This window comes from Amblyomma americanum, chromosome 1 (assembly GCF_052857255.1).
Source record: "Amblyomma americanum isolate KBUSLIRL-KWMA chromosome 1, ASM5285725v1, whole genome shotgun sequence".
Classification (NCBI taxonomy): Eukaryota; Metazoa; Arthropoda; class Arachnida; order Ixodida; family Ixodidae; genus Amblyomma; species Amblyomma americanum.
This window is the reverse complement of record NC_135497.1, coordinates 227,372,782-227,396,885: the sequence shown is the minus strand read 5'-3', so window position 1 is coordinate 227,396,885 and position 24,104 is coordinate 227,372,782. Positions and strand designations below refer to the sequence as shown.

Sequence of the window (24,104 nt, the reverse complement as noted above, 5' to 3'; positions counted from 1 at the left end):
TACAATTTCTGTTGGCATTTATGTGTGATGCCATCAGTATAGTATCACTTTATGCCTACTTGTGTGGGAAGTATGAATGATCCAGATCCCTTCTTTCATAACTGCTACCCTGTCACATTTTTCTTTCTAGAGTGTAATGATCTTGTTATTACCCCTGCAGCTATGAAGTATTTATCGTGGCTGAAAACAAATATGGAACGAGTGAAGGCTCTGATCGCATTGTGCTGAGGACCCAGGATCCTGAGCCTGAGCCACAGGATATGCCGTCAGGGTACAACGAGACTGCCTGTTGTGTGAATGCAAAGGTCAAAGACATATGCATGCCACTTTGCTCTTATAAGGTATGTCTCATTTCACTTAGATGGCACTGTGTTCTTTAACACTTCTAGAAAGGCTATTAGGTATATCACTGGCCTTTTCTTATTATGTCATTAGGGTGGTGTGACCTCAGCATTGGAAGGAAAGTGATATGCAGTTAAATTCCACCACAAAGTCCTTAGTGCACTATTGAGTGCTACAATATATACAAGAAACCTGACTGACTCTCAGTGTTAAGTTACTGTTACCTCAGCTTACTGGATTTTTCTTTTCTTGATATTGTTTGCAGCCTTGCATGAAGATGCTTTTTTTAAGCCTTAGGATATATGTATGAGCTTGTGTTCATTTCTGTGCAGCCATATGGCTACACTCAGACAGATGCCAGTTTTGCACTGGTGCACATTGAATCCCTCTACATGATAGCTGTGTATTAGCTATAAAGTACCTCTAGTTCTCGTCTTCTGTGATATTCATACCCGTCCTTGAAAGCTTATGCTGTTTTATTAAGGCCCTTAATTGCTTGCAGCGGATAATTTCGAATTTTGCGAATTGAGAGAAAAGAATCTGCAATATTCCGCGGAAAACATAGGACATATAAAATAAGTGTATAAGTTTATCTTTGAAACATGCCTGACATGCTTCCAATATAACTTTATTAAGATCAAGGGAGGCTGCAGCAATTCAGCTTCAGGTTATGCTTGGTACTCTCACTTGGTACTATCAAAAATGCCACAAGTTTAAAACAACGCTCACACAGCAACTGAATGATCTATATGGTGGTGCTCGATGTACAGTTCCGCACCTGCGACGCATAGGCTCAAGGTCGTCTAGAGGCTGGCTTTTTCTTGCAGCTCACAAGCTGTGTGGGTGAGCTTGCTGTAGGTATCTTGGAAAAGCAAAAAGCAAAAAAAAAATCCCACAATGTTTGTAGATTGATGCCGATTATAACACGAGTTGAGGCCTGAAGCAGATGATTTAAGGAAAAAACTTCTCACGTTTCATTCGTGCAAATACAGTAACATGGCTTTCGACAGGCACCAATATCGTGACTCTTTTCCTACAAGAGCTGCAGTGCCTGATATGCTGCTAGCTCAAGCGGATGGGGAAGCAAGCATTTCAAGGCATTACTGGAACTTAGCTTATTACAAGATCTTATCTTTCAGGAGAATTCAGATCATTAAATTAATTTCATTCCTATTAATTCGGTCATTCCTGGTGATATCTGCAACAACAATGACACCAAAAAAAAAAGGAATGACTGATAACACATAATTCTGCGAAAAATGTTCAGATCTGCAATTTTTTTCGGAATCACAAACTAGGGGCATTACTCACTGTAAATGGCCTAAGCCTGGTCTTGTCTGCCTGCCTGAAAAAAAAAAAAAAAGTCTATGTGTGCCTGTGTGCCAGTCATCTCCACATACCCTGTGCGTATGTGTGTGCATGCACGCGCACGTGTGTCTGTAAGGCGATGCTGCTAGAAAGAAGGTTAGAGATGGGGTACCTTGGGTCGTGCCCATGGCAGAGCTGCAACAACAGCACAGTCAAGCACTGATCATGACAGTGGACTGGACACTCAGGAGGTAATTCTTTAATGACCCATTCAGCCAAGTGTGCAATATGTGCAACCATTTGTAGTTACGGTTAGGCATCAAGATGGCTTGACTGCATAAACTGTCAATCCAAGTGGCATGTTTCATTAATGCTGAAAGGCATATCTTTGCGAACAAAATAAACTGGCAGCTTTCAGGCATGATAGACAAATGAAGGTGTGATTAACACTTTTTATAATGTTTTTAACTGATATAGGTAATCCTGTGCACATAAACATGTCCTTACAGCTTCTAATTCATGCCCGTAGCTCAGCTGCCTATATACATTTCAGGAAATTAGAATCTGTTCAGGTAGGTTGGTGCAAAAAGAAGAGAAATAGTATTAGGGGCTTGGTCATGATGTGCATCACTGACTGGTTTTGTTGGGTTTTCTAGGCATGCAAAGTGCAGCAAAATATGTAGAAGGGCTCGTATCTCATTATGATAACAGAAAAGAAGAGCACTTGCCAAAAAAGAAAAAAGGAAAAACAATTGACGTTGATGAGTGCCTTTGAACGTCTATAAGAAGATTTAAGAACTGCTGCACGGAAATTTAATCGTTGCTTGGCTTTGCTTTTCTCTCCTCAACCCTCTCCTTTCTGGGTGAATAGATGAAGCTGGCAGACTTGCAGTACTTGAGCCCATTGTGTCTGGATGAGATGCATACCCTGCTAAGATGTGGTGCAGGCGGTCGTGACCACCGGCCCTGTTGCCAGCGTTATGGGGTTCGTGATGAATGCCAGCCCATTTGTGCTGGTGAAGTCTCACTTAGCAAGTATGACGTCACTGCCCTTGTCTGCTCCCGGGATATTGGTGCTGTGCTCAAGGTGCGTAATACTACTGTGGTGAATGTGCATAGGTGGTGGTTTTAGAGCAGGTAAAGCAAGACAAGCTACAGCTACTGATGCTGCATGCGCTGTGTTGTAGCCATCGCTGTTGTCCAGCAGATTCACTGAGCAGCTTTGTGCAAAAACATGAATGTCTTGCGTGGTACAGTTCAGATTGTTGCATGTAGGATCCTCTGTGGTTAAGCAACATGAACTCTGAGCATATTCTAGCACGGTCCTCCTTAAATCTGCAATTACCACTTATAAGGCTTGCTGGCTTTTGGTGCAGAGGTCGAACTTCGATATAACTAACCCAGATATTATAAATTACTTGCCAAATCGACCTCTTGCTAAATGTCTTTAACAAACACATGAAATTTTTACTTTATATCATGCATCAGCTGCCGTCACGAAGGTGGCCGCAGCTGGCACAAGGCCGGGTTAATTGGAGAGATATGGGAAAAAGGCTTATGACCTCCAATGGGCGTAGTGAGGCTGATGATGATGATATTGAACGAGGTTCGCCATAAAACGGATATGTCGATCCCCCTAGCGCCAAGCAGTTCCCACTCAGATGACAGGCGGCAGGCTTCGCCGCACTACACAAGGACTCTCGGTGTAGAGGGTCAGTAGCCACGCGGTCAGCACGCGCTTACGCCTCTGGCACCCGTCAACAGCGCCCAGGAAGCAGCGGCATGGACGGTTGTAGCCTAGTGCTCAGCAACCATAAAAAAATGGCGATATAGCTTTTGCTCCGACGTACCATGTTCACACGACACGGCTGTAATGCGGGGAAGCCACCGTAGCTGGCGCTTAGCGTGCTGCCATTGCTTGCTAGCGGTGCGATGCGATACGATGCGGGGAAGCCAACCTAAGTGGCATTCGGTTCTTTACGGCCACTGTTATCGCCGCGAGCGCTTTTGAAGCGGCGCTAAAGCCGGTCTCTTCGATTCTCTAGTAGCGATCGCCTGTTCTACAGTTATTTACGTTCTTATTCTGTACTGGGATCTGTACCCACTCCTGCTATATATCTCAAGTATGAGACAGCAGTATTTGTGAATAAAATAATAAACTGACATTCCTTCACTGGCTAAATTGCACTGCTTTTGCGCGCGTTTTTGATTAAATTTTGTATTATAAATTGCAGCTGTATCAAACTATTTTACGATTTTTTACCTATTCCCTATAACGAGGTTAGACTGCTATGCTCCTGTGATATAATGCTGGGAGTGACCTTCGATACAAACATTTCTTGACCTAGCTGCCTGCCTGTGATGTAAAAATTATGAGCGCTCCCACGGCAGGATAACAGCTTGGGTTTTCTTGCAGCCACTGGATTCAGGTGCATGATAACACCCACAACTGCGAGCAGACAAAGAGCTCAATAGTGGTGTGCCTGCTTTAGACACAGCTGGTTTATATTTGGGTGCATTCCACCCATGTAAAATGAAATGCCTAGAAGGCAGTCTAACTGAGGTTTTCTATGCCAAAGGAACACCTGCCTTATGACATATGCCATAGTGGAGAGCTTTGTATGAGTTCTGCCTGCCTTGGGTTGTTATCTGTGGAGAGGATTCTGTTTTAGTGAAGAATTTTCGCATTTCTTCACCATCAAAAGTAAAGAACCACAGTTGTTTTCCCATGAAAGAAGACTTTCCCAGTAGATGTGGTGGTAGGATATGTACCTTGAATGGTAGTAGAGCATCCCCAAAGGGCCTGCACCTTTGGGCCAAATTTATAGCTTTAATGTGCAAAGTCTTGAAGCACGCCTGCATTTTATAATGTGGAAGACACTGGCTGTCAGTGTACATAAACATTGAAACAGCAGTTAAGTTTGTATTGCTTATGCTTACTGCATTCTTGTACATTTATTTTATAAATTTTTTATTGTCAGCACCATAAATTTTACAGGTGTATCGCTTCTGTTATGTTCGTTGATGTTCATTGTGTTGTTAAGTTACTCAGAAGAATTGATGATAATGATGCTGTTTATGGAGACAGTTTTCTTAGCTTCTTCAATAAGAAAGGAAGTATATTGAATCCTACATGCAGGACTCAGACATGACCATATGAAGTAATGTCCAGAGTTCAATGAATAAGTGGAGTCACTTATAGATGTGCATGCAAAATTAAGTTTTTGCTATTGGCTGCAGTTACTGAAACAGTATTAATTACAGTTTCTTGGCCAAGCTCCTCTAGGTGGCCATGTCACAGTTATGGCTAAAGCATCTTTGTGCTGTTTTAAGTTGTAGTCCTTGTGAAATACCTTCTTGTCAAATTGAATTGGGGTGGAATACAAATTATTGAACCTTGCTTATATGTGCGCTTCACCTCACGTGGCATGGTGCCACCTTGTGCGTGGTGTCATGCCCACTGTAGCAAAATGGTGCTGGTATGGTACAGTGACTTCTCACAAGACAAACCTTGTTACTTCATTGCACCAATGGATACATGCTGTGAGAAATGTGGCCGTGTCTTTTGTAGTAACTGATTTTGCTATGGGGTAGCCCTTATGTGTGACCTGTACTTTTGGCTTCTTCGTTTACTTGTGCGTACTGCTCCCCATGATTGTGAATGTATTTCGCAGAGTCACTGTTTTGTTAAAGCTTTTTGGCAGGCTAGTTGGTCTAAATACATGACAACGTGAACATTGCAGAGAAGAACAGAGATTTTCTTGTTTAGTGGCTCAGATATGTCTTTCTTCACCTGTGTCACTAAAAAGAAAATTTCTGTTCTCACGCTGTTCCCATTCATCATGTCACTGTTTTGTCACCTGGCAAAAAGTTTTCCATTGCTCTATTAAGAAACTTTTGCAATTGGTTTTATATTTTCTTTTTATTCATACAGTGTATGGAAGAAGGAAAAGACATCATTCCTGGTCCACCTGAAGATTTCCATGTGACATTTGTAACACCCACTTCTGTGCACCTTGTGTGGAATGCACCTGCAGGCAATGTGACAGCAACACAATATCAGATTAGGTATGAAGCTATCAATGGCACAGTACCACCTCACCCTGCAGAGTACACACAGGTGAGCAAATCTATTCTCTACTGGCTTCTCTGCTGCTCACCCAAATTGCTGGCCTAGCAGTTCACTTTATGCTCTTGTAGACAAGAAGCTTGCTACCTGTCATGAGGGCACTTGCCTGATGAGTTGGCAGTTTTGGATGCCTGTGTTTGTTTACTAGGTGAAAATTAATGAAAACTGATGAGTTTACCTCTTGGCATATCTCTGAAGTAACCCTTGAGCTGGGCTTAATTTGGCAGTTAGAAATAACACACTGAGCATCTGTGTGGTAACATCGTATTTCTAGTTTGTTATACAGTACTGACTTTTGATTCAGTGTATTTTCTAAACTCTCTTTCCAATTAACATGTGATTCTTGTCTGTTACATATAAACTAGGCAATTACTGCATGTAACTTGGTTAAAGCTGGCTGTGATGCCAAATTGAACTCCTCTGTGAGACCTGAAAATAAGTTATGAGTCCTTTAAAAACGACCCCTGTTGGGTTTTTTAACTATAGCTGCAGATCTGTAATGATTAAATTATGATTTATGCTGTAATGATGAAATTTTTCAGTATGTATGTGCAATCTTAGAATTGCAGTCAAAACAACTGTACAGCCTTGAAAAGCTTTTTGCATAATCTTTAGTGTGTCAAATGGGGCACATTCGTGCAAGTAAGGCACATGAAACTTTTACAACTAACTGCATGCACCAAGTGTTGCTGGTCGCAAAACTGCGTGCACTGGCTGGTTTCTCTTTAACATGCTAGGTGTAGCCCTTCCAAACTTTTTTTTTATTTTTGAAGTTTAGTAAAGTTGTGAATATGCAAAGCTTTTCAATGTTGATTCAAATATCGACACATTTGACTAATTTTTGTTGGATATAGCACTCTTTCAGGAGTGTAAATATTTTTGTAGTAGTACTTTGAAACTTAGGAGCACTCAAGAACACACCTTTGTTCACAAGTTAATGAAAAAAGGAAAGAAATCAAGGATGCCCAAGACAAAATATGCGTGTAAAAACTGCAGTGTATACCACCGTATATCAGAAGTGCCATATTAAGCAGTTCTTTTTTAGTTTTTACCACTAAGAGAGTGCTGATATACTAATAGTTTTTCTAGTGCACCTGCCACTCTAGTGTTGGCAAACATGTGGAGTTCTTTAAGGTAGCTTTCTTTGCTTGTTGTCCTTTCATAATGAACGGAACAGGGCACACGAAAACACGGACAGAAGAAGGACATATATCACAAGCACTTGTGCTCTGTGTTCCTTTTTCTTTCATCCATGTTTTTGTGCATGCTGTTGCATTCATTCTTCAAACATGGAGACAATGGTGCAAATTCCTGTGGTGATGACTTCACTTTTTTCGTGTACAAAAATATAGTTACAATAAAAGCTCGTTAATTCAAACTCGGTTAACTCAAACTTGCGGTTAATTCGAACTGACGCCCGGGTCCTAGCACAGCCCTGTGTATTTCAATGGGGGAAAACTCCCGATAATTCGAACAAGTCGGCATCCGCTACAGCTAATTCGAACTAGGAGCCACTGGCTGACACCGCTCCTCGTGGATAGAAGTTGACCCATAGCGAGTAAAACGTGCTCCAAATTTACCAGAGATGTAAAACAGTGGAAAAGAAGAAAAAAGCCGAGTGCACGAGGCTCACGGAGCCCGTGTTCCGGCGCATGCCATAGCAGGTTTTCGCTGCCGGCGCACTCGACCGCGCCGCTGATGCTTCGGGGAGAGCTGTTCCACTTTTTCGTTGTGCCGCGGTCGCTGGGTTGCGATCACGTGGTATAAACCAAGACCTACATAACTAGAGACCTGCACATTTGGCGGGGTCCTATATAGGGACTGCGTGCGCCAACTTTCGCCAACTTTTCGGCCATTGAGGGTGCTCGGTTGACATGTTCGTCTGTCATGATCATCATCAACGTCTGCTTTTGACAAATGATTTCTCTCCTCTCACTGCCTCCCTGTGCATTTGTCCTGTCTTATTATTTTGAAACCTAGTAATGAACAATGAAAATATGACATTTCTTCAAATCCTAGCGGTGAATAATATTTTATTTGCACGCATGCCAGGCGTGAGACTTTCTGGCATCTTTGCTAGGCAATGGATGAATGATGAATACTCACAACGTAGACAAATGACAAAACTATCATGTCCTTGAAGTAACATAACTGACGCCATCTTGCTCAACAGGTTAATTGTAGCGGCAAGCCGCCCGTAGCTGCCGTTCCCTAGCGACAAAAGGCATGAACTAGAACATGTGCGCTGGAGCAGTGCCAAATGTGCAGGTCTCTAGTTCAGTAGGTCTTGGTGCAAACAATGTAGTATGGTGGTTCAGGCGATGACGGCTTTTGTTGGTGCTGTGAGCATGAGCTACGTGGACAGAAGCGTGGAGACGGACCCCTTGATTGACGCCGATATAATTGAGGCTGCATGCTTCCAGCAGACATCGCAGGGCTTACGTACGGTGACATCAGCCGATAGTGATGAGTCCGACGGCGGCGACGAGACTATGCCACCTCCAAGTGCAAATGAAGTAGCGTCGGCACTCGATACTGCTGCACCCCATTTCTCTGTCAATGAGAACTCTTATGTTGCGGAGGAGCTTTGGGCAAGGTGCAAATGATGCTGATGGAGCCTCGGCAGAATAAACGCAAGCAAATGCACTTCGCCGATTACTTTTAATTTTGACATCCCTTCCCCGTAAATAAACATGTTTTGGAGCATAAATAGCATCATATATTCCAGCACTAAAGCTCGCTGCTCACACGAACGCATTCCAGTACTTGTTTCTGGCCTATAACTCGCCAATCAATTTATTTCATTTGCCATTAGGACCGGATGAATTTAATTCTCAGAATATGCCCGCCACAAACATGTAGTGTAGCGCCTAGCTCGCGATAACGAGTCTAGATGTGACTGCTTCAGGTTCTGCCCGCACTGCGGGGCGCTATAACCGCTCATTCTAGCGCATTCGATAATTCTAACTTCGCTTAATTCGAACAATTTTCCGGTCCCCTTCGAGTTCGAATTGACGAGCTTTTACTGTATGAGGTTTTCAACAGAATTGCCGTACTTACTGGACTCTAACATTCCCATTTCTTACAAGCAACCAGATCCCATGGAAGAAAAAAGAGACCAATAGTCACACACCGGTTATAATTTTGTGTCCCATCCTAACAGGCATGCTGTTTTCACCCTCTTTCTAGAATGTTGCTATCCACACCCATCTTTTTATCTAGCACAATGAAGTTCAGCCTTTTGAACACACTTTTTCTCATATTGCTGATTGCAGTATATTAAAATCTTTGCTTCATTTCAACAGCTATTCAAACAGGAAATTATTTGCCTTGTACTCACTTCAAAAGGGAAAAAAAGTCATTTATTTGCACATGCCTGCAGTTTAGTTCAACTTACTATCTTTTTAATGGCATTAAAATTAGTTCAGCTTTTTTTTTGTTTGAATGCAGGAACATCTTTAGTTGAATTTGGGAATCACTTGAAATAAGTTGAGTTTCAAATATTATTGTGCTCTTCTCTTTATGAGCTCCTTGGAATCTATGAAGTATTGTAAACTAGACTGGTGCTTCTGCAGCAAAGAAATCTCTGTCACAAATGCTACAGCTAGTGTGGCAGAAATGAGACTGTTTTGTTTTATTCTGTTTTTTCATAGTGGAACAACTATGTGTCATCTTCTCTTCCATAAAGATGCAATTCATTGCTTCAATCGTAGAACGTTCTTGCGGGCTGGTTGGTTCATTCCAGACAAAAGGTAGGACAGCGCGAATGGGGCAGGTCAGGGGAAAGAGGAACGAAAATGATAGCACAGGTGCAGACTTCCAACTGTTTATTCAAGACCAAAAAGCAAATGCTATATAAGCGAACCCATGCGTATAACCATCACTGTCATTCATACAAGACCTAATAAAATCTAGACCACATTGATCAAACTTTTACGTTGCTGAAGGGCCGATAGACCAGCGAGCACTCAGTCAGCATGTTCCCAGAAACTCAATGTCAAGAAAACGATTAAAAAACAAGTAAGGAACCTAACAATCAACCTGGGTAAAGATGATAAATGGTACAGAAGGGTAGATGCTTGGGCTTGTTGGTTCATTTCAGAGAGCACTCAGTCAGTGCTTTTGCACCAGCTTTGCACCAGCTTTTGCACCAGTTTAGTCGCGCTGTTGCCAAAGAAGCTCTCATATCTGGCTGACACACTTTGCTAGCGCATGGTTTTATGGTGCATGTATGATAAGTCAACATAAAAACCACCCTTCCTTTGCGAAATAAATCTTTGTTGGAAGTTAGTGTTGTGTGTGTTTGTCTCTCTGAGTCCTTGTCTTTTTTGCGCTACGTTTTCTACCCATGATGAATAGAGTTTCTGGGGACATGCTGACTGAGTGCTCTCTGATCTATCGGCCCTTCCGGACCGTAAAAGTTTGATCAATGTGGTCTAGATTTTATCAGGTCTTGCGTGAAATACAGTGATGGTTATGCGCATGGGTTCATTGCTTATATAGCGTTTGCTTTTTGGTCTTGAATAAACACTTGGAAGTCTGCGCCTGTGTTGTCGTTTTCGTTCCTCTTTTCCCTGTCCTGTCCCATTCACGCAGTCCTACCTTTTTTCAATCGTACTTTACTACCACATTCACAGCTGCTGTTTTCATTGCACCTTGTGACTGAAATATGTTCTAAAGTTTGCTTTGAGTATAGAGCATTAATATGATAATTTCATTTCTCTGTAATGCCATTTCTACCCAGATTAGGGCTGTTTTTGCAGCGTCATTTTGTGATGTTGTGAAATGCCAGAACGCTATTGTGAGTTTCGTCATTTTACAAACTACTGAAAAAAATTAACAGCTGTATCCATTTAGCGGGAAAAAGGGTGGAATATCTATTTAAGAAACAGCTTGCACTTTGTAAATTTACCTTGAAGGCATCTGAAGGAAATTTGCATTTTCTGAAGCACCAGAAACACTGGCTTTGGAAACTTTTTGCTCATATAGAGACATCATATCTAGATTATTAATGACAGGACAAACATTTTGTGCATGTGCTGAAAAGTGGCACTATTAAAAATTCAACATCAGTATGGCAAAAACTGCTGTTGGACACACACTTCTAATATATTCAGAAAGGCTAACATGTTGGTTGGCACTGTACATTGGAAAAAGCTTTATGCCACTTTTAAATTGTGGTACGAGCTTAGTGTACACTATGACTAAAATGTGGCTGTGGTTTTTACACAGACAAAAGCCTAGTGGGAACCCACGCGCCATTCACTGCATAATCCCCATAAATAATCCCCAGTTAAAGATCTATGCATTTGCACTTAACACGCCTATGAATTGCTGAGCAATTTTTATTGAATCTTTATTTCAGTCTTAAAATAATCTCTCTGGATGATTAATTGCTGAAAGCTTATATGCAACCTGTGTAATACTGGAGTTATTAAATTATAATTGTTGTACTGACTGTTTCAGGAAGTGAATGTGACAACAACTATGGCCATTGTGGACAAATTGACACCAAAAACAAGTTACAGCTTCTATGTGGTGGCTGCAAATGAACAAGGCTTTTCTGTTCCATCCCTCATTATTCTTCTTACCACACCAGAAAAGGGTGTTGATGAGAAGGGAATACAAAGTGAGTCAGCCATATTTATTTTGTTCATTGTAGCTGTTGTGCAGCATTGCTACCTTATGCACATGTACTTTCCCAGTGTCTGTAATTTTACCTGGCATCAAATTACAAGTCAAGCATGGTAACATTTCTTGACACCTAGACCATGCCAGCCCTTTTCAGTGCACACTAATACAGCTAGCGTTGAATCACCAAGCTTGCAAACTGCAAACATCTTCTGTATGCAATGGTTAGCAACCATAAAAAATGCAGCCCTGGCTTTATATATTTTTAAGTATTATTGCTGAGAGCTTATTAAAAAGCCTGGTAAACATAACATCTCTCACTAAAGTGTTTTGATGCGAAATTTCATTACTTAGTGAGGAATTTCTTGTGCTTGTAACTCATTTCATGAGATAGTTTTAATAATGGCAGCTCTAGAAAAGTATGCTGCAAATTGTTTTCCATATCTGATGGGCTGTTTGTCTTATTGCCCATCTTTCAAAGATCACCAATCTGTTCTTGTTCTATGCTTATTTTTCAGGTATGGTGAGCCCTCCGTATGGTGTGGAGGTGCTCCATGCAGCAGTGGATGCCATTGCACTGAAGTGGTTGCCACCACTGCACCTGCCACCACAGTCAAACCTGTCATATATTGTGCGCTTTGCCCCTGTAAATGTCTCCAATGATGACTCCCGCTGGACGAGTGTGGCTACACCCTATACCTCTCTCATTATTGGCAACCTCACCTTTAACACACAGGTAATGCACTTCAAGGGTATAAGAGTCTTGAAAGCTCTGTGACCTACCAGCAGTCACATCATGAATGAAACTAAAATTTTTCTTCGTAATTTATTGGTGCAGTTAACGTCTTCCACATTGCATTAAGGGTATTATTTCATTTCATTTATTGAACCCTCAGGGCCAAAGGCATTAAAGAGGGGAGTGGTTACAAAACGAAAAAAAATAAATAAACGATGCAATGCCTATTACAAAACAAGGTATTATCATCCTCCTGCTATACAATGTTAGCTATTGCAGAACAAAAATGCTGGTTACCACTAATGTCGACAATATCTGTGGAAAGGCGGTTCCATTCACATGATGTACGAGGCAAGAAAGACTGAAATGCCGTTATAGTGTTACATGTTTCAATGCCAACTTTGTGACGATGATCAATGCGGTTTGACATGTTTCTGAGGGACGAAATGAGGGCATCGCGTCGCATGGGGTGATGATACAGTTTATGAAAAAGGCTCAGAAGAATTGTCTGCCGGCGGGATGCTAAAAGAGGTAAAGAAAGATTAGCTTTAATGCTTGTTACACTTGCGGTACGGTTAAAGTTGGAAAGTTGGACAAGATAAAATGAGCAGCGGTATTTTGAACCAGCTCAAGCAAAGTAACTAGTTTTTCATGATGGGGATCCCATATGGCGGCGGCGTCCCATATGGCGACGGCAGATTAGAACATATTATAGTGTTTTATAAAGTAATAATTTCAAGGAATATGGGGTTTTGGAAAAGTTTCGGCACACATAGCCCAACATGTGGTTAGCTTTGTTAGTAATGTACTCAATATGGCGCCACATACTCAATGCGGCGCCACGTGGCATCACAGCTAGCTCTGGGAAGGTACTGCTTGTCGCAGAGTCAATGCCTGTGTCACATTTGGCGCAGACACTGTGCAGCAGTAGCTGGTGATAATGAGATTATTAAGCAAAAAAGCAGTATTTGTGCTATGGAAGGCAGATGGAAAGGCACTGTTCCTTTTGTTAGAACCATACGCATAAATTATTAGAAGCAGGAAAAGTGGTTACAATACAGAGAGAGGCCTATTTGCTTCAAGTAGACAACCATCCTCTATGTTCTGTTGCTGTCAGACATTGCAATGGAAGGAGAAGTATGAACCAAAACATTATTCAGCAGAGGAGAGCCGCTATGTCATTCCCTTCTCAGTGTGAGTTTGCAGCTAAGTTGTCACTCAAGCACTCAAATTTTTAAAATTATGTCAGGGCCACTTTGTTTCTTGTGCCAGTGACTGTGACTAAAGGAGTTTCTGATTAGTGACACTTGCACTTAACAGCTGGATTTTAGGTCATTAGCACTACTTGTCGCATTTCGAGCCTCCAAGTTATGCTGATTTCACAGATAGAATCCAAGCCGGTGGCCTCCACAGCAACGACATTGTATTAGAGCGTTATGCTCTACTTCTCGTGTTTCGGATCTCATATGCGTTATAACGCAAATCGTAACACAGTGGTTGCCATGGTAACCGAGGTGGTTACATAATGGAATAAAATAATACCAAGTGGCAGCTTTATGCCTGAGCACCAAAACATGAATCTAAACTATGTCGATCCGGTATATATATCCCTGTCTGGCAGGTGTCAAAGTCAAGCCACTTAGTCTGGGCATTCGTGTAAAATTTGTGGGCCAACCATTTGCTGCATAATGTTCTGGATGGTGTCATACGATTCAGCGTATCATGCAGTATAAACTTACTAGTTAAGTTAGAGCCTAGCTTGTGGCAGGGATTCGAACCAGCGACCTATGTACCCCCCAATCCCACACCTTTACGAATCTTCATATGAACATTGCAACTTAACCGTTTGTCGCACAGTGTTCGGGGTGGTGGCATACGAATTTGCGTTTCGTGCAGCATAAACTTACTAGTTAAGTTAGAGTCTAGCTCGAGGCAGGGGTTCAAACCGGCAATCTATGTTAGGTGGGTTAACGCTCAAATTCGATCTCTGCCTCAGCGTCGACTCATTTTTTTTTTTCCTCAATTCAGTCACACTGCCAAATATATAGGTGTTACATTGGCGTGCAGGGAGCTGTGCCAGGAAAGGAAAACAGTGCTCACCAGCACTTGCCACTACAAAGTAGAGTCCTACACTACTTCATTTCCTTGAAAAGAAATATGAACAGGCATGCAGCTTGACAAAACAAGTGTGATTTTACAAGATTACCCACTGGAAGTGCCTGAAGCTAATAGCGTAATTTTCTGTGCAGACAGCTGCATTATAAAGTTGTGTGCAGGGAACGGAGTTTCTAACACCATGGTTCAGGGCGAAACATATTAAGTAAAGGTGGGGTGGATTCCCTGCTTGTTCATGTGGATGGGTGGCAAATTATTCCTTATTAGAATTTTACTTAGCTGCACGTAGTATTTGGTGTGAACTGTCTCATCGGTTAAAAGCTATATGCATTGAAGGAGCACCTCATCTTTCTCACATTTTTATTATTTTTACTGTGTGTCTTTGCAACAATAAGAAGAACAAGTAAACTTTGTTGATGTTTTACTGTAACTGCAATGACATGTTCAGTTCCCACTCTTCATGTTTGCAGTATGCTATCTCCATCATGGCTATGTCGGGTGGCAAGGCCAGTGTGCCCTCAGAGACTGTGTACGCCTGGACTGATGCTGCCATCCCAGCCTTTGTGAACCTACCACTAGTCATTCCATCAGGCCCTATCATGGAAGGAGTCAACATGACTGTCATGTGCATTGGTGTTGGTGTGCCCACCCCTACTGTATCGGTGTACGTCAATGGCATTCTGCAGATTCAGCTGCCTCAGCATCATGTTGCCATCACTGTGCCTCGGGTGTCGCGCAATGTAACAAAGGTGTCCTGCTTTGCTACCAATGGCTATGGCCACGGTGCCCACAGCTCCGTCGACATTCATGTAATCTGTAAGTGTTGCATCTGTTTTCATCTCTAACCTGATGTGGGGACAGCCTCACATTGCAGACAGTTGCGCTGCACATTATGCTGATGCATTTTGCCCTTCTTGCAAAGCAAAGCAATTTTAAAATGCTGTCCCTTTACTTCTAAAAATAATGTACAAGCTAGTTCATGCCCAGCATTTTTGAAAGTAAATCTACAATTACATATTTAACAAGTGTGAATGGGCTCTTTTGGGTGGATACTTGTGGGTACGCTTTTAAATGTATTTCTCTGGTAATCAAATCATAGTGAAATGCATTTGCTATGTTGCCACCTCATAGGCTCAACAAAAGCATGTGCAAGTCATTGCTCGTGAACAACTTTGCAGTGCATTTCACATGGTCGTTGCTGGCAGTGCAAATATTTCACTGTTGAGTAAGGACTAGAACTTGCAGTGGTGCTGTGTTTCAAGCACATTTTCTATTAAATTCCACTTTTTAGTTTTGTTTTGTAGTGAATAACGAGAACAGAAAACTGGGCGAGTTGGAATGTATCACTACACTACAAATTCACGAATGTTTCACTACAAATTCATCTTTGCGCTGCTTAAAGATGAATTTGTAGTGAAAGCTGAATGAAATTACCTTAAAACCCTATGACCGGCATTTAATGAACTTTGTCGCCAGCTATATTTTTCATCAAAAACCCATTAAAAAAATATTGCTGCCAGCAAAATGGAATTATAAAGCCGGTAGTGAAGGCAACAAGAAAAATATAATTTTTTCTTTAGTACACTGTGACTACTGGTGAATGAGTTACTTAATGTGAAACAGTAAGCGAAACACTTAATGCACATCTAGCTTATTCATGGGAGAAAATGCAGTTATTGATGTCTCCTGGGTTTCTACGTTCTTTAAAGAATCAGAGCTCCTGAACAAGTTATATTTTAAACCTGCTTTCGTTCTGTTCCATAAAACAGACACATCTAAACCTGCGTTTGGCACATGATAGCCTTAGTCACTTACGTGCTATTAAACACAATCACAATCATTATGTTGTAGATAGTAATGGCTGGTGATAAGCATGGCAGTAAATACAAAGCAACTACACAATTTCTGCAGCTTTCTTAATGAATAAACAGCTGGTGGAGCAAGTGTTTGAGTAAAAACAATAATTTGGAGTCAAGCAAAAAGCTCCTGGTGTGTTCAGAGGGTTTATTTCCTTGTCTAGGATTCAAATACATATATTTTTTTCACAGTGATAGTGAGTGTGACACACTCCTGAATATGTACAAGAGTTCATAAAGCCGACAGAAAGAGAAGCTTGATGGACATGCAGTGTCACCTCTTTCACTCTTTGCCCGTATAAATGGGGTCTTGAGACCTTTCATCATGTTTTGCATGATTGCTTGGCTGTGCGGCACTTGCGGTTTGCTTAAAATGATGGTTTGTGTGAAGTGCAGAGACTTGATTTTTCTTTTACATGCTTTTTTGTTGCAGCAAGTCCACTGGTCACAGTGCCTCTGAAAAAGGCATATTCAGAAATGGGGGCCAATGCGAGGTTGCTTTGTGAAGTGTCAGGCCACCCTGAGCCCCGCTTCCTGTGGTACCGCGACTCACAGCTGCGTAACCCGCTGGGACGCAGTGACCACATTGACCTGCAGTCGAGCCCAGACCCACTGAAGCCTCACAACTATCAATCCTACCTTATCATTAAGGGCGTCACAGCGGACGATGGAGGTGCCTACTTCTGCTCAGCTGAGAACCAGCATGGCTCAATGGCTGGCACAGTCACACTCAGTGTCATGCCACGTTCCGCACGAAATACGACCAGTGAGTATGCAATATAAGGTGCTCATTAACTTGCATGGGTTACTGTGGCAATGCACACTCTGCTCTGCCTGGGATTAGCTGCCAAGTCTGGTTGCTTTTTCGATTGGCTAAGTTCCACACTGTGTTGAGAGAAAAATTTAATGGCTATAAGAAGGCAATGGTGGATTTCATTTTACAGTCCTGTAGAACATGTTTAAAAACTACCTTGAAGTTTCAGCAAGGTAGGTTCGACATATTTAAACTGTGAGCATGCTGCACGATAATATATGTTCAAACCTTCATATGCAATTTTAAAGAATGAATTCAATTAAGCTTTAAAATATTTTTGTTTTACAGCCAAACACTTGTTTGGAGTCAAAGGCTTGTTGAGAGAGCTTTTGTCTAAATTTCCTGTCATAATACATCTTATTGATATTTTACCAGGCATTTCTGAAGCAAGTTCATATGTGTTGTTTATACTTATGTGGAGCAAAGAGAATTAATATGGATTAGATGTGAAATCATGCTTTTTAGAGTATTTTATCACTATGTACAGTTACATTTGTTGAGCATGTTTAAATACTGTACTATTATGTGAACTTATGAGGAAGAGGCACTCTTCTGTGGCTGGAGTTGTTTGCCTGGTAATGTGCCTGGCAACCTACTCCATATGAAACTATATACCCTCGCACAGAAGTCCTGTTCAGTTTAGGTCAGTAATAAAGCTCTGTTGAGTGCCTTAATTTGTTGCTTTTTCTTGCAGATTGTTGTGCGTCCCTTGGGGTGTCGGCACAGTGCTTGAGTGCATGTGCCTTTGACATTGACATAAATTTTGCTGTGAACAGACCGCAGTGCATTAAAGACCTTGACAAGCTGATGCACTGTGCTGCTGGTGAGTAAATATCATTGCCAAATAAGAATGTTTAAAGGCGTTATGATACAAAACAAGGGCAACAACAAATGCAAAAGTGGATATAAGTATACACATATGACAACCTTCCTGGCAGCTAGAGGCTCCAGTGCCCAATATGTAGGTCTGGCCAATGGAAAAATGAGCGCACACTTTTAGAATGTTTTTGTTTGACCATTGCAGTGCATGTATTAGTATTAGAACTTGACTTTCATATGCTTATTTTACAGCTTAGCCCCCCAACTTTCTGCGGTGGAAAATTGAAAATTTTGTGAACTGAGAACAAAAGAATCCACAATATTACGTGGGAAACATCAAATAATTACATGTTGTCTTTTAAAAATGCCTCGCGTACTCCAAATGTATCCTAATTAAAATTTAAGGCGGCTGTTGCAATTCAGTGTCGGGTAATGCTTGGTATTCTGTTCACATGAAGAGTGGCGCTTGTTTGACACAGTGCCTCCGTAGTGACTGAATGATTTCTCTGATGATGCCTCAGTGCACAATCCTGCACCTGCTGTGGTGACCACATCCCCAAGGGGGACACAGCCCTACAAAAGCTTGGCACCTGCTGGATGCTTACTTTCATTCCAACATGGTCCGGTACTGAAAGAAAAGAGAACTTACAGAATGGGTGTTGGTCATTACTCGTAGCTTAAAACATTTTCGCCACTTCTCAAGGCGCCAGTTTCCAATAGAAGAATGTTTGCGCATTGTCGTTCACCTGCCAAGCTTGACATGCAAGCTTGCTCGAGCGAATAGGAAAGCAAACATGTCAAGGCGTCAGCAGAACTTCATTACCAGGTTCTTACTTTCAAGAGAATGACTATCGCATTTGCACGAGTACAACACAAACTTTTTTCCTCAGAACATCTGCTTCAGAACATACCTCATGTTATAATTGAGGCCAAAATACGAATGCATAGTGAATTCATTTTTTTTTTCCTGGCTTTTCAATATAGCTAAAGTGACCTTTGCTGCCAGGCTCGCGAGCCACTAGAGAAGCCAGATTTTCAGTTATCTTGGAGCCAAGCACGTGGCGCGCAAGAGCAAAGGAGAGGGTGGCTACAAACATGAAAAGAAGTTAGTGTAAACTGTTTACAAAGAAAAGGCACTGAAAGAGTTGAATGGAGAAGGGAAAGATAAGAACGGCCTGTGGACGCAGAACTAGTCAGCACGAACCGCTAAGCAGCGCCGGCCACCACCACTGCATGGAAAGCTACGCGCGTTAACACATTGGAGGCTTTGCTGCGCTCGATTCTGTTCCATGCTTCTGAAGCGTTGCCTTCCAAATAACACTGACTTATCTGTTTCTCCCGTACTCCCGTATTTTTGCATGGTGTTACTGTTTCTTTTCGGTGGGGGGCTTTGGATATATGGTTGACCTCTGTAAGATCATGTTATAATCTTAATAATATTTCTTTTAAAATTTTCCTGTGGTCTTAAACCCCCCCCCCCACACACACACACACACACACATTACGTTCATGAAAATGCGGCAAACAAATTAGCCGTTTTTTCTGTCACAATGTTGTTTCTACTTACTGATGTTTGTAGCAACAATAATATTAAGAAAAGAGACTGCTAATACACACTTGCATGAAAAATGCTCAAATCTTCGATTTTTTGCAAACTCATGGGAAACTAGGAGCCTTAGTTATAGCCATATGCTGATACTAGCCAATACAGCAAGCCTATGTTTCCAAGCTAGTGGTTTGCATGATGCCATAATCTGTTGTTCTTTCATTACTTTCTCTCTCTCACACACAGATGGCAGCGATCATAGGCAATGCTGCAGGACAAAGGGTGTACCCTCTAGCTGCCTGCGCTGGTGTGTGGGGAGGCCAGTATTCCAGACCACCCAATGTGCTCTTGCTGCCGCCAAAGAGATTGTGTCCTGCTTTGAAGAAGGGAAAGGTAGGCAGGAGTCGAGGAAATGCTTGAATGCAATGGTTGGACTTAGTCTCCTGTAAGGAATATGTTTAATCTCTAGTTGGTAATGCAAAAGGAAATTTATGTCAGTGTATTTTGTGTTACTAGGTGCTAATTATGATATGTGTGAAAAAACACAGTAAATATTCAAAAAGATTTGAGATGTGAGTGCCACCGTGGCGTGATCTTGATATCAAACTGGTTTTGGTCACATTTGATCCTACCAATGCATTAGAGGTCACTCAGGTGCATCTTGCAGTCACATAATTGACAAATTACATGCAAATGCATAATTGTTTCTTTTATTCCTTGTCATTTTTGCTTTGTTCATAGTCACGCTTCATGTATCAGGGAATGGAATAATTCCAGAAGTATCCTAACTCCCGAGTGCCAACATCACAAGCACACTGACAGAAATTGGTTGCAAGCACTAGGTGACATTAGGTTTACTAGTAATGACTGTCGGTAGCAATCTTGAAAAGAAACCAATTGTTCAGTAGTTATCCCTCTGGGAGTGTATGCACTGCTATTAATCTTTCTCATAACTTCGTTTCTCTTAAAGCAATGCTGCCAGGGCCACCACAGAATGTCAGGGCCACACAAGTGGCTCCAGGATCAGTGGACATCTACTGGGATCCTCCACTCAAGAACCCTGATGTGGTTCAATGGTACCGTGTTCTCTGGAGGAGTGTTGGCTCTCAGAGCATCAACAGGGTGAGTAATGTGCTGTGCTGTGCAGCATTTTTGGGTACTGGAGAAGAAATTATAGAAGCTCATGGTTGTTTGGCCTGATAATTTGATTTTCCCCAAGCTTCCTTTGTAAGGTAGGGTGAGCCAGTAATTGCACAACACAAATTTGTTGGTGCTTAATGTCAATTAAATATCCTAGCTTCTGTCCCCCTCACCTCTGCCCATATGTGGTGTGCTGAGAGCTACTCTGTTTCATAATTTTTTTGCACTGGCCTGGAAGTGGCTGCTAGTACCAGCAAATCAAGAGGCCAAATTAGAACGTGTGTTGCACACAGTTATCCGGTGGTCGTGATGTCGTATGCCGGACTGTTATGACTAATTTAACGAGATTCAGCTGGAGGTCATGTCTGGGGACAGCAGACACGGTAACTCCACTTCCAGATAGTGGGTACTAAAATCTCAGTGGTTAAAATTCGTAGTGGAACTTTTCGGTTAGTTTCTCATTGGAAAAACTCCTGTAAGTGTAATTTAAAATGAGAAACAGTTTGCTGAAGTGATATAATGTCCATTAAATTATTATCCTACTTGCTTGTGTTCCTCATTGACTGCTTTTAATATCTACTTTGAAGGAGCTTGTGGGAAATGGCACTAGCTTCACTTTTTATGAGCACTCTTGTAAGTTGCTAATGGCAAAAGTGTAGCTGGCACCACTGTCAAGAATCATTTCAGGAAATGCAATGCTGTGTAGTTGGCACCACACGGATACTGGTTACAGTGCGTTGTCACTGCTAAAGGCTATGCCACACCCTCTTCATAAGAACACAGCTCACGTCACATGATAATTAACACATACCATATGATACAACACGGCAGGCAAGATTTATAGTTACTTCTTTGCAGTGAAGTTTTAAATTTGCTTGAAAGTTGCAGTAATTGATGTGTCTTTGTTTATTTTTGTTTGTTCTTTTTTCCCCCTCCAGAATGAGACACTAAAACCACCATTCCGATTCCGGGACATGGACCAAGGTCTTATCTATGAATTCCTGGTCAAAGCAGGCAACCACTATGGCATGAGTGCCAGTACTCTGCCGGTCGTCATTCATCCACCAGGTAAGCATGTCACATGTGTCGCTTATGCAAACAGTACTGGAAGTATATATGGTTTGTTTTTCTTTTTTCACCTTATAAAGGTGTTTGTTCACTTGCTAGAAGTTGCAAGGCACCTAAGCACACTGTAAATACATATTAGAACATCGCAATAAAGCAACGGAACACGACGAAGAATGGACACCACAAGCGCTGTTCTCGTTGTGTTCCGTTTTATTGTGCTGTTCTAATATGAATCTGTACCAACTCGCCCAGTTCGCAGCTTTAACACTGTAAATATTTTTATTACTATCTAGCAGCTTAAACCATGCAACCCAAGTAACTGCTAGTGATGCCCGGTAACTTTTTTGATGTGCCACACATGGTGCAGCACATTCCGATTTATAACCTCAGTTGTAAATGGTGACATGCATACTATTTCTTTTATTAGTGTTTTACTGTTGTTTTTTGTGGCAGTATGCTAGGGAAAGTACTTATTTACTGCATGCACAGAAATATAAAGTGTAGTTGCTGATCGAATTATGTGTCATCCTGTCCTTTCTCTGTCCTCGTCTTTTATTGCGCTATATGTTACCACGAAGTTGAGTAACCAACCAGCCTGACTATTAACGCTTGGATAATGCAGTAGAGCCTCAATAATTCAGATTGACAGATAATTCAAACTGACACGAAGGTCTTGTCAAAGTCACCTGTATTTGAATGGGTGAAAACCTCTATTAATTTGAACCCTCAAACAAGTCTGTCAGTGGTGCCGCCTATTGCTGATAAAAACATGCTTTAAAAAGTTCTTGACTTGCTAAGCTCTTTATATCTCAGCCAACAAGTGGCAATTTTCAGTGCCTCGTAAGAGGCCTATTGTGTTGAATCTCAGCTGCGCTGTAGTGAGTCCAGCCAGTACATAACGCACTTGCCGCCATGCAACTCCAGGCTCTGCAGCTCTGGCTGGACATGGCCTGAGCTTGGGTGGCAAGATTGCAATTGTGCTGGTGATGACGGCGTTGGTGCTGGTGATTGCGGCTGTGCTGGGAATTTTCTACTGGAAACGCTGGAAGGCCAAGGCGAGGCCCCCTGGCGTCTCATTTGAGAATCCAACCTACCTCAAGGATGGCGTTGTGCTTCAGGTAGTGATGGTCTCTCAGTCATGTGTGCAGCTAGTATGTGGGGCAGTCAGTGGCTTTGGCATCTTACTGACTTTCCATGTGTCACAGGTTCAATTCCCGACCATGGGTAGGCAACCTGTAGTTTTAATAACGACAACATAAAAATGCTCGTGCACTAGTATCACTGTGAAGACTTAAGTAATACCACTTTAGACCTCAATAAACTTGAAGTAACAGATGTACAGCACGGTCCACTGTTTAAGGGAACCTGACATGGCCACTGCGCTTCCCAGAGCACTGCCGCGAGAGCCAGCGAGGATTGACGGGACAAAGCGCATGCACCGTAAGCGGGACCGGCTGCTCTTTCCGTGCATGTGCCTGGAGCCGTTTTTTTTTGCCGGCTCTCAGTGGCTGCGCTTCGCAAAGCATGGAGGCCACATGATCGTATGTTCCTTTTAACAGTGGAGCATACTGTACTTGCTACGTAGTAGTATAGTAGTAGTGCAACCAGTGGAAAAAAAAAAGGACACGGAGAGGATAGCGAGAATAACAGAGGGGAGCGATAGCAAAAAAGGGCAGGCTAGAGCTATGTATCAACTCACATTGTGATTATAATGCTGATACAGTTTTTATTATTTTTTAACTTGGAAGGTGAAAGTTAATCCTCTCATTGAACACCTAGTGGTAATTACAGATTTCAAAAAGATGCCTTTATTCTGAAGATAATTTCTCATCCTCTGAGCAAAGGGTACAAAAAACTGCTGAATAAGAAAGCCATATGCGTGTCCCATATGCTATTGTATAGCTACCAGCTGTGACTGCAGAGGCTCCAGTGCACCATGGCAGTAGCCATTCATTGGCACTTGCAGGTGTTCAGATGAGCCACTTTCAGTATAGAATGGTTGAAAGTTGAATATTGTGCCTTTTTTAGTTCTTCAAAAAGACACAAAACCCCAACAATGGGTTTTGTAACTGTTTTTTAAACAATGTCATCAAGTTGCCAACATACAACATCCTATTTGAGCTTTTCCCTCATAAGTTTGTTGAATGTTCTTGTCTGCATAATAGAGCAGCTAGTTATGCCTCATAAACTTCATGTGCAGTAAGCATGAATTATTTAAAGCTTGATCATGCTTACATGCGACAATGCGTTTGTATGCATGTGTTGTATATTACATCAGTGATGTTCCGTTTGGGGAATTTCTGCTTTTTGAGTGAATTTCAGGACTAAAATTCAGTGAAAAGCGAATTTACGGAGTTTCAAAACTAAAATTTTCTCACTTTTTTCAAAATCCTGGAATTTTGCAGAAAAAAATGGTCTGAAATTGAGATTTTTGGGTCTAATTAAGGGAATTTTTGTTACTGCATGGAGCATCACTGTAATAGATGAAATTGCTCCCCAGTCCCTGCCTAAGTTGTGATGGCTGTTTTTACATTATTGTCCCTAATGTCATGAAGTCTTGCAAGTCATGCTGTTATGTGTTCGTCCTTATTTTTTCACAT

General features: G+C 41.8%; 1 protein-coding gene across 2 annotated transcripts in view; it reads left to right on the top strand.

Moving 5' to 3' along the window:
* Positions 1–24,104, top strand: part of LOC144114707 (Ig-like and fibronectin type-III domain-containing protein 2) — a 181,472-nt gene that overhangs the window by 153,720 nt on the left and 3,648 nt on the right. For both annotated transcript variants that reach the window (XM_077648606.1, XM_077648607.1), the window contains 12 exons: positions 161–341; positions 2,522–2,737; positions 5,585–5,770; positions 11,246–11,408; positions 11,929–12,146; positions 14,732–15,077; positions 16,551–16,883; positions 17,626–17,754; positions 19,543–19,689; positions 20,267–20,418; positions 21,375–21,504; positions 22,429–22,622. In XM_077648606.1, the coding sequence (XP_077504732.1) occupies positions 161–341; positions 2,522–2,737; positions 5,585–5,770; positions 11,246–11,408; positions 11,929–12,146; positions 14,732–15,077; positions 16,551–16,883; positions 17,626–17,754; positions 19,543–19,689; positions 20,267–20,418; positions 21,375–21,504; positions 22,429–22,622 (2,395 nt within the window). The remainder of the gene's footprint in view (positions 1–160; positions 342–2,521; positions 2,738–5,584; positions 5,771–11,245; positions 11,409–11,928; positions 12,147–14,731; positions 15,078–16,550; positions 16,884–17,625; positions 17,755–19,542; positions 19,690–20,266; positions 20,419–21,374; positions 21,505–22,428; positions 22,623–24,104) is intronic.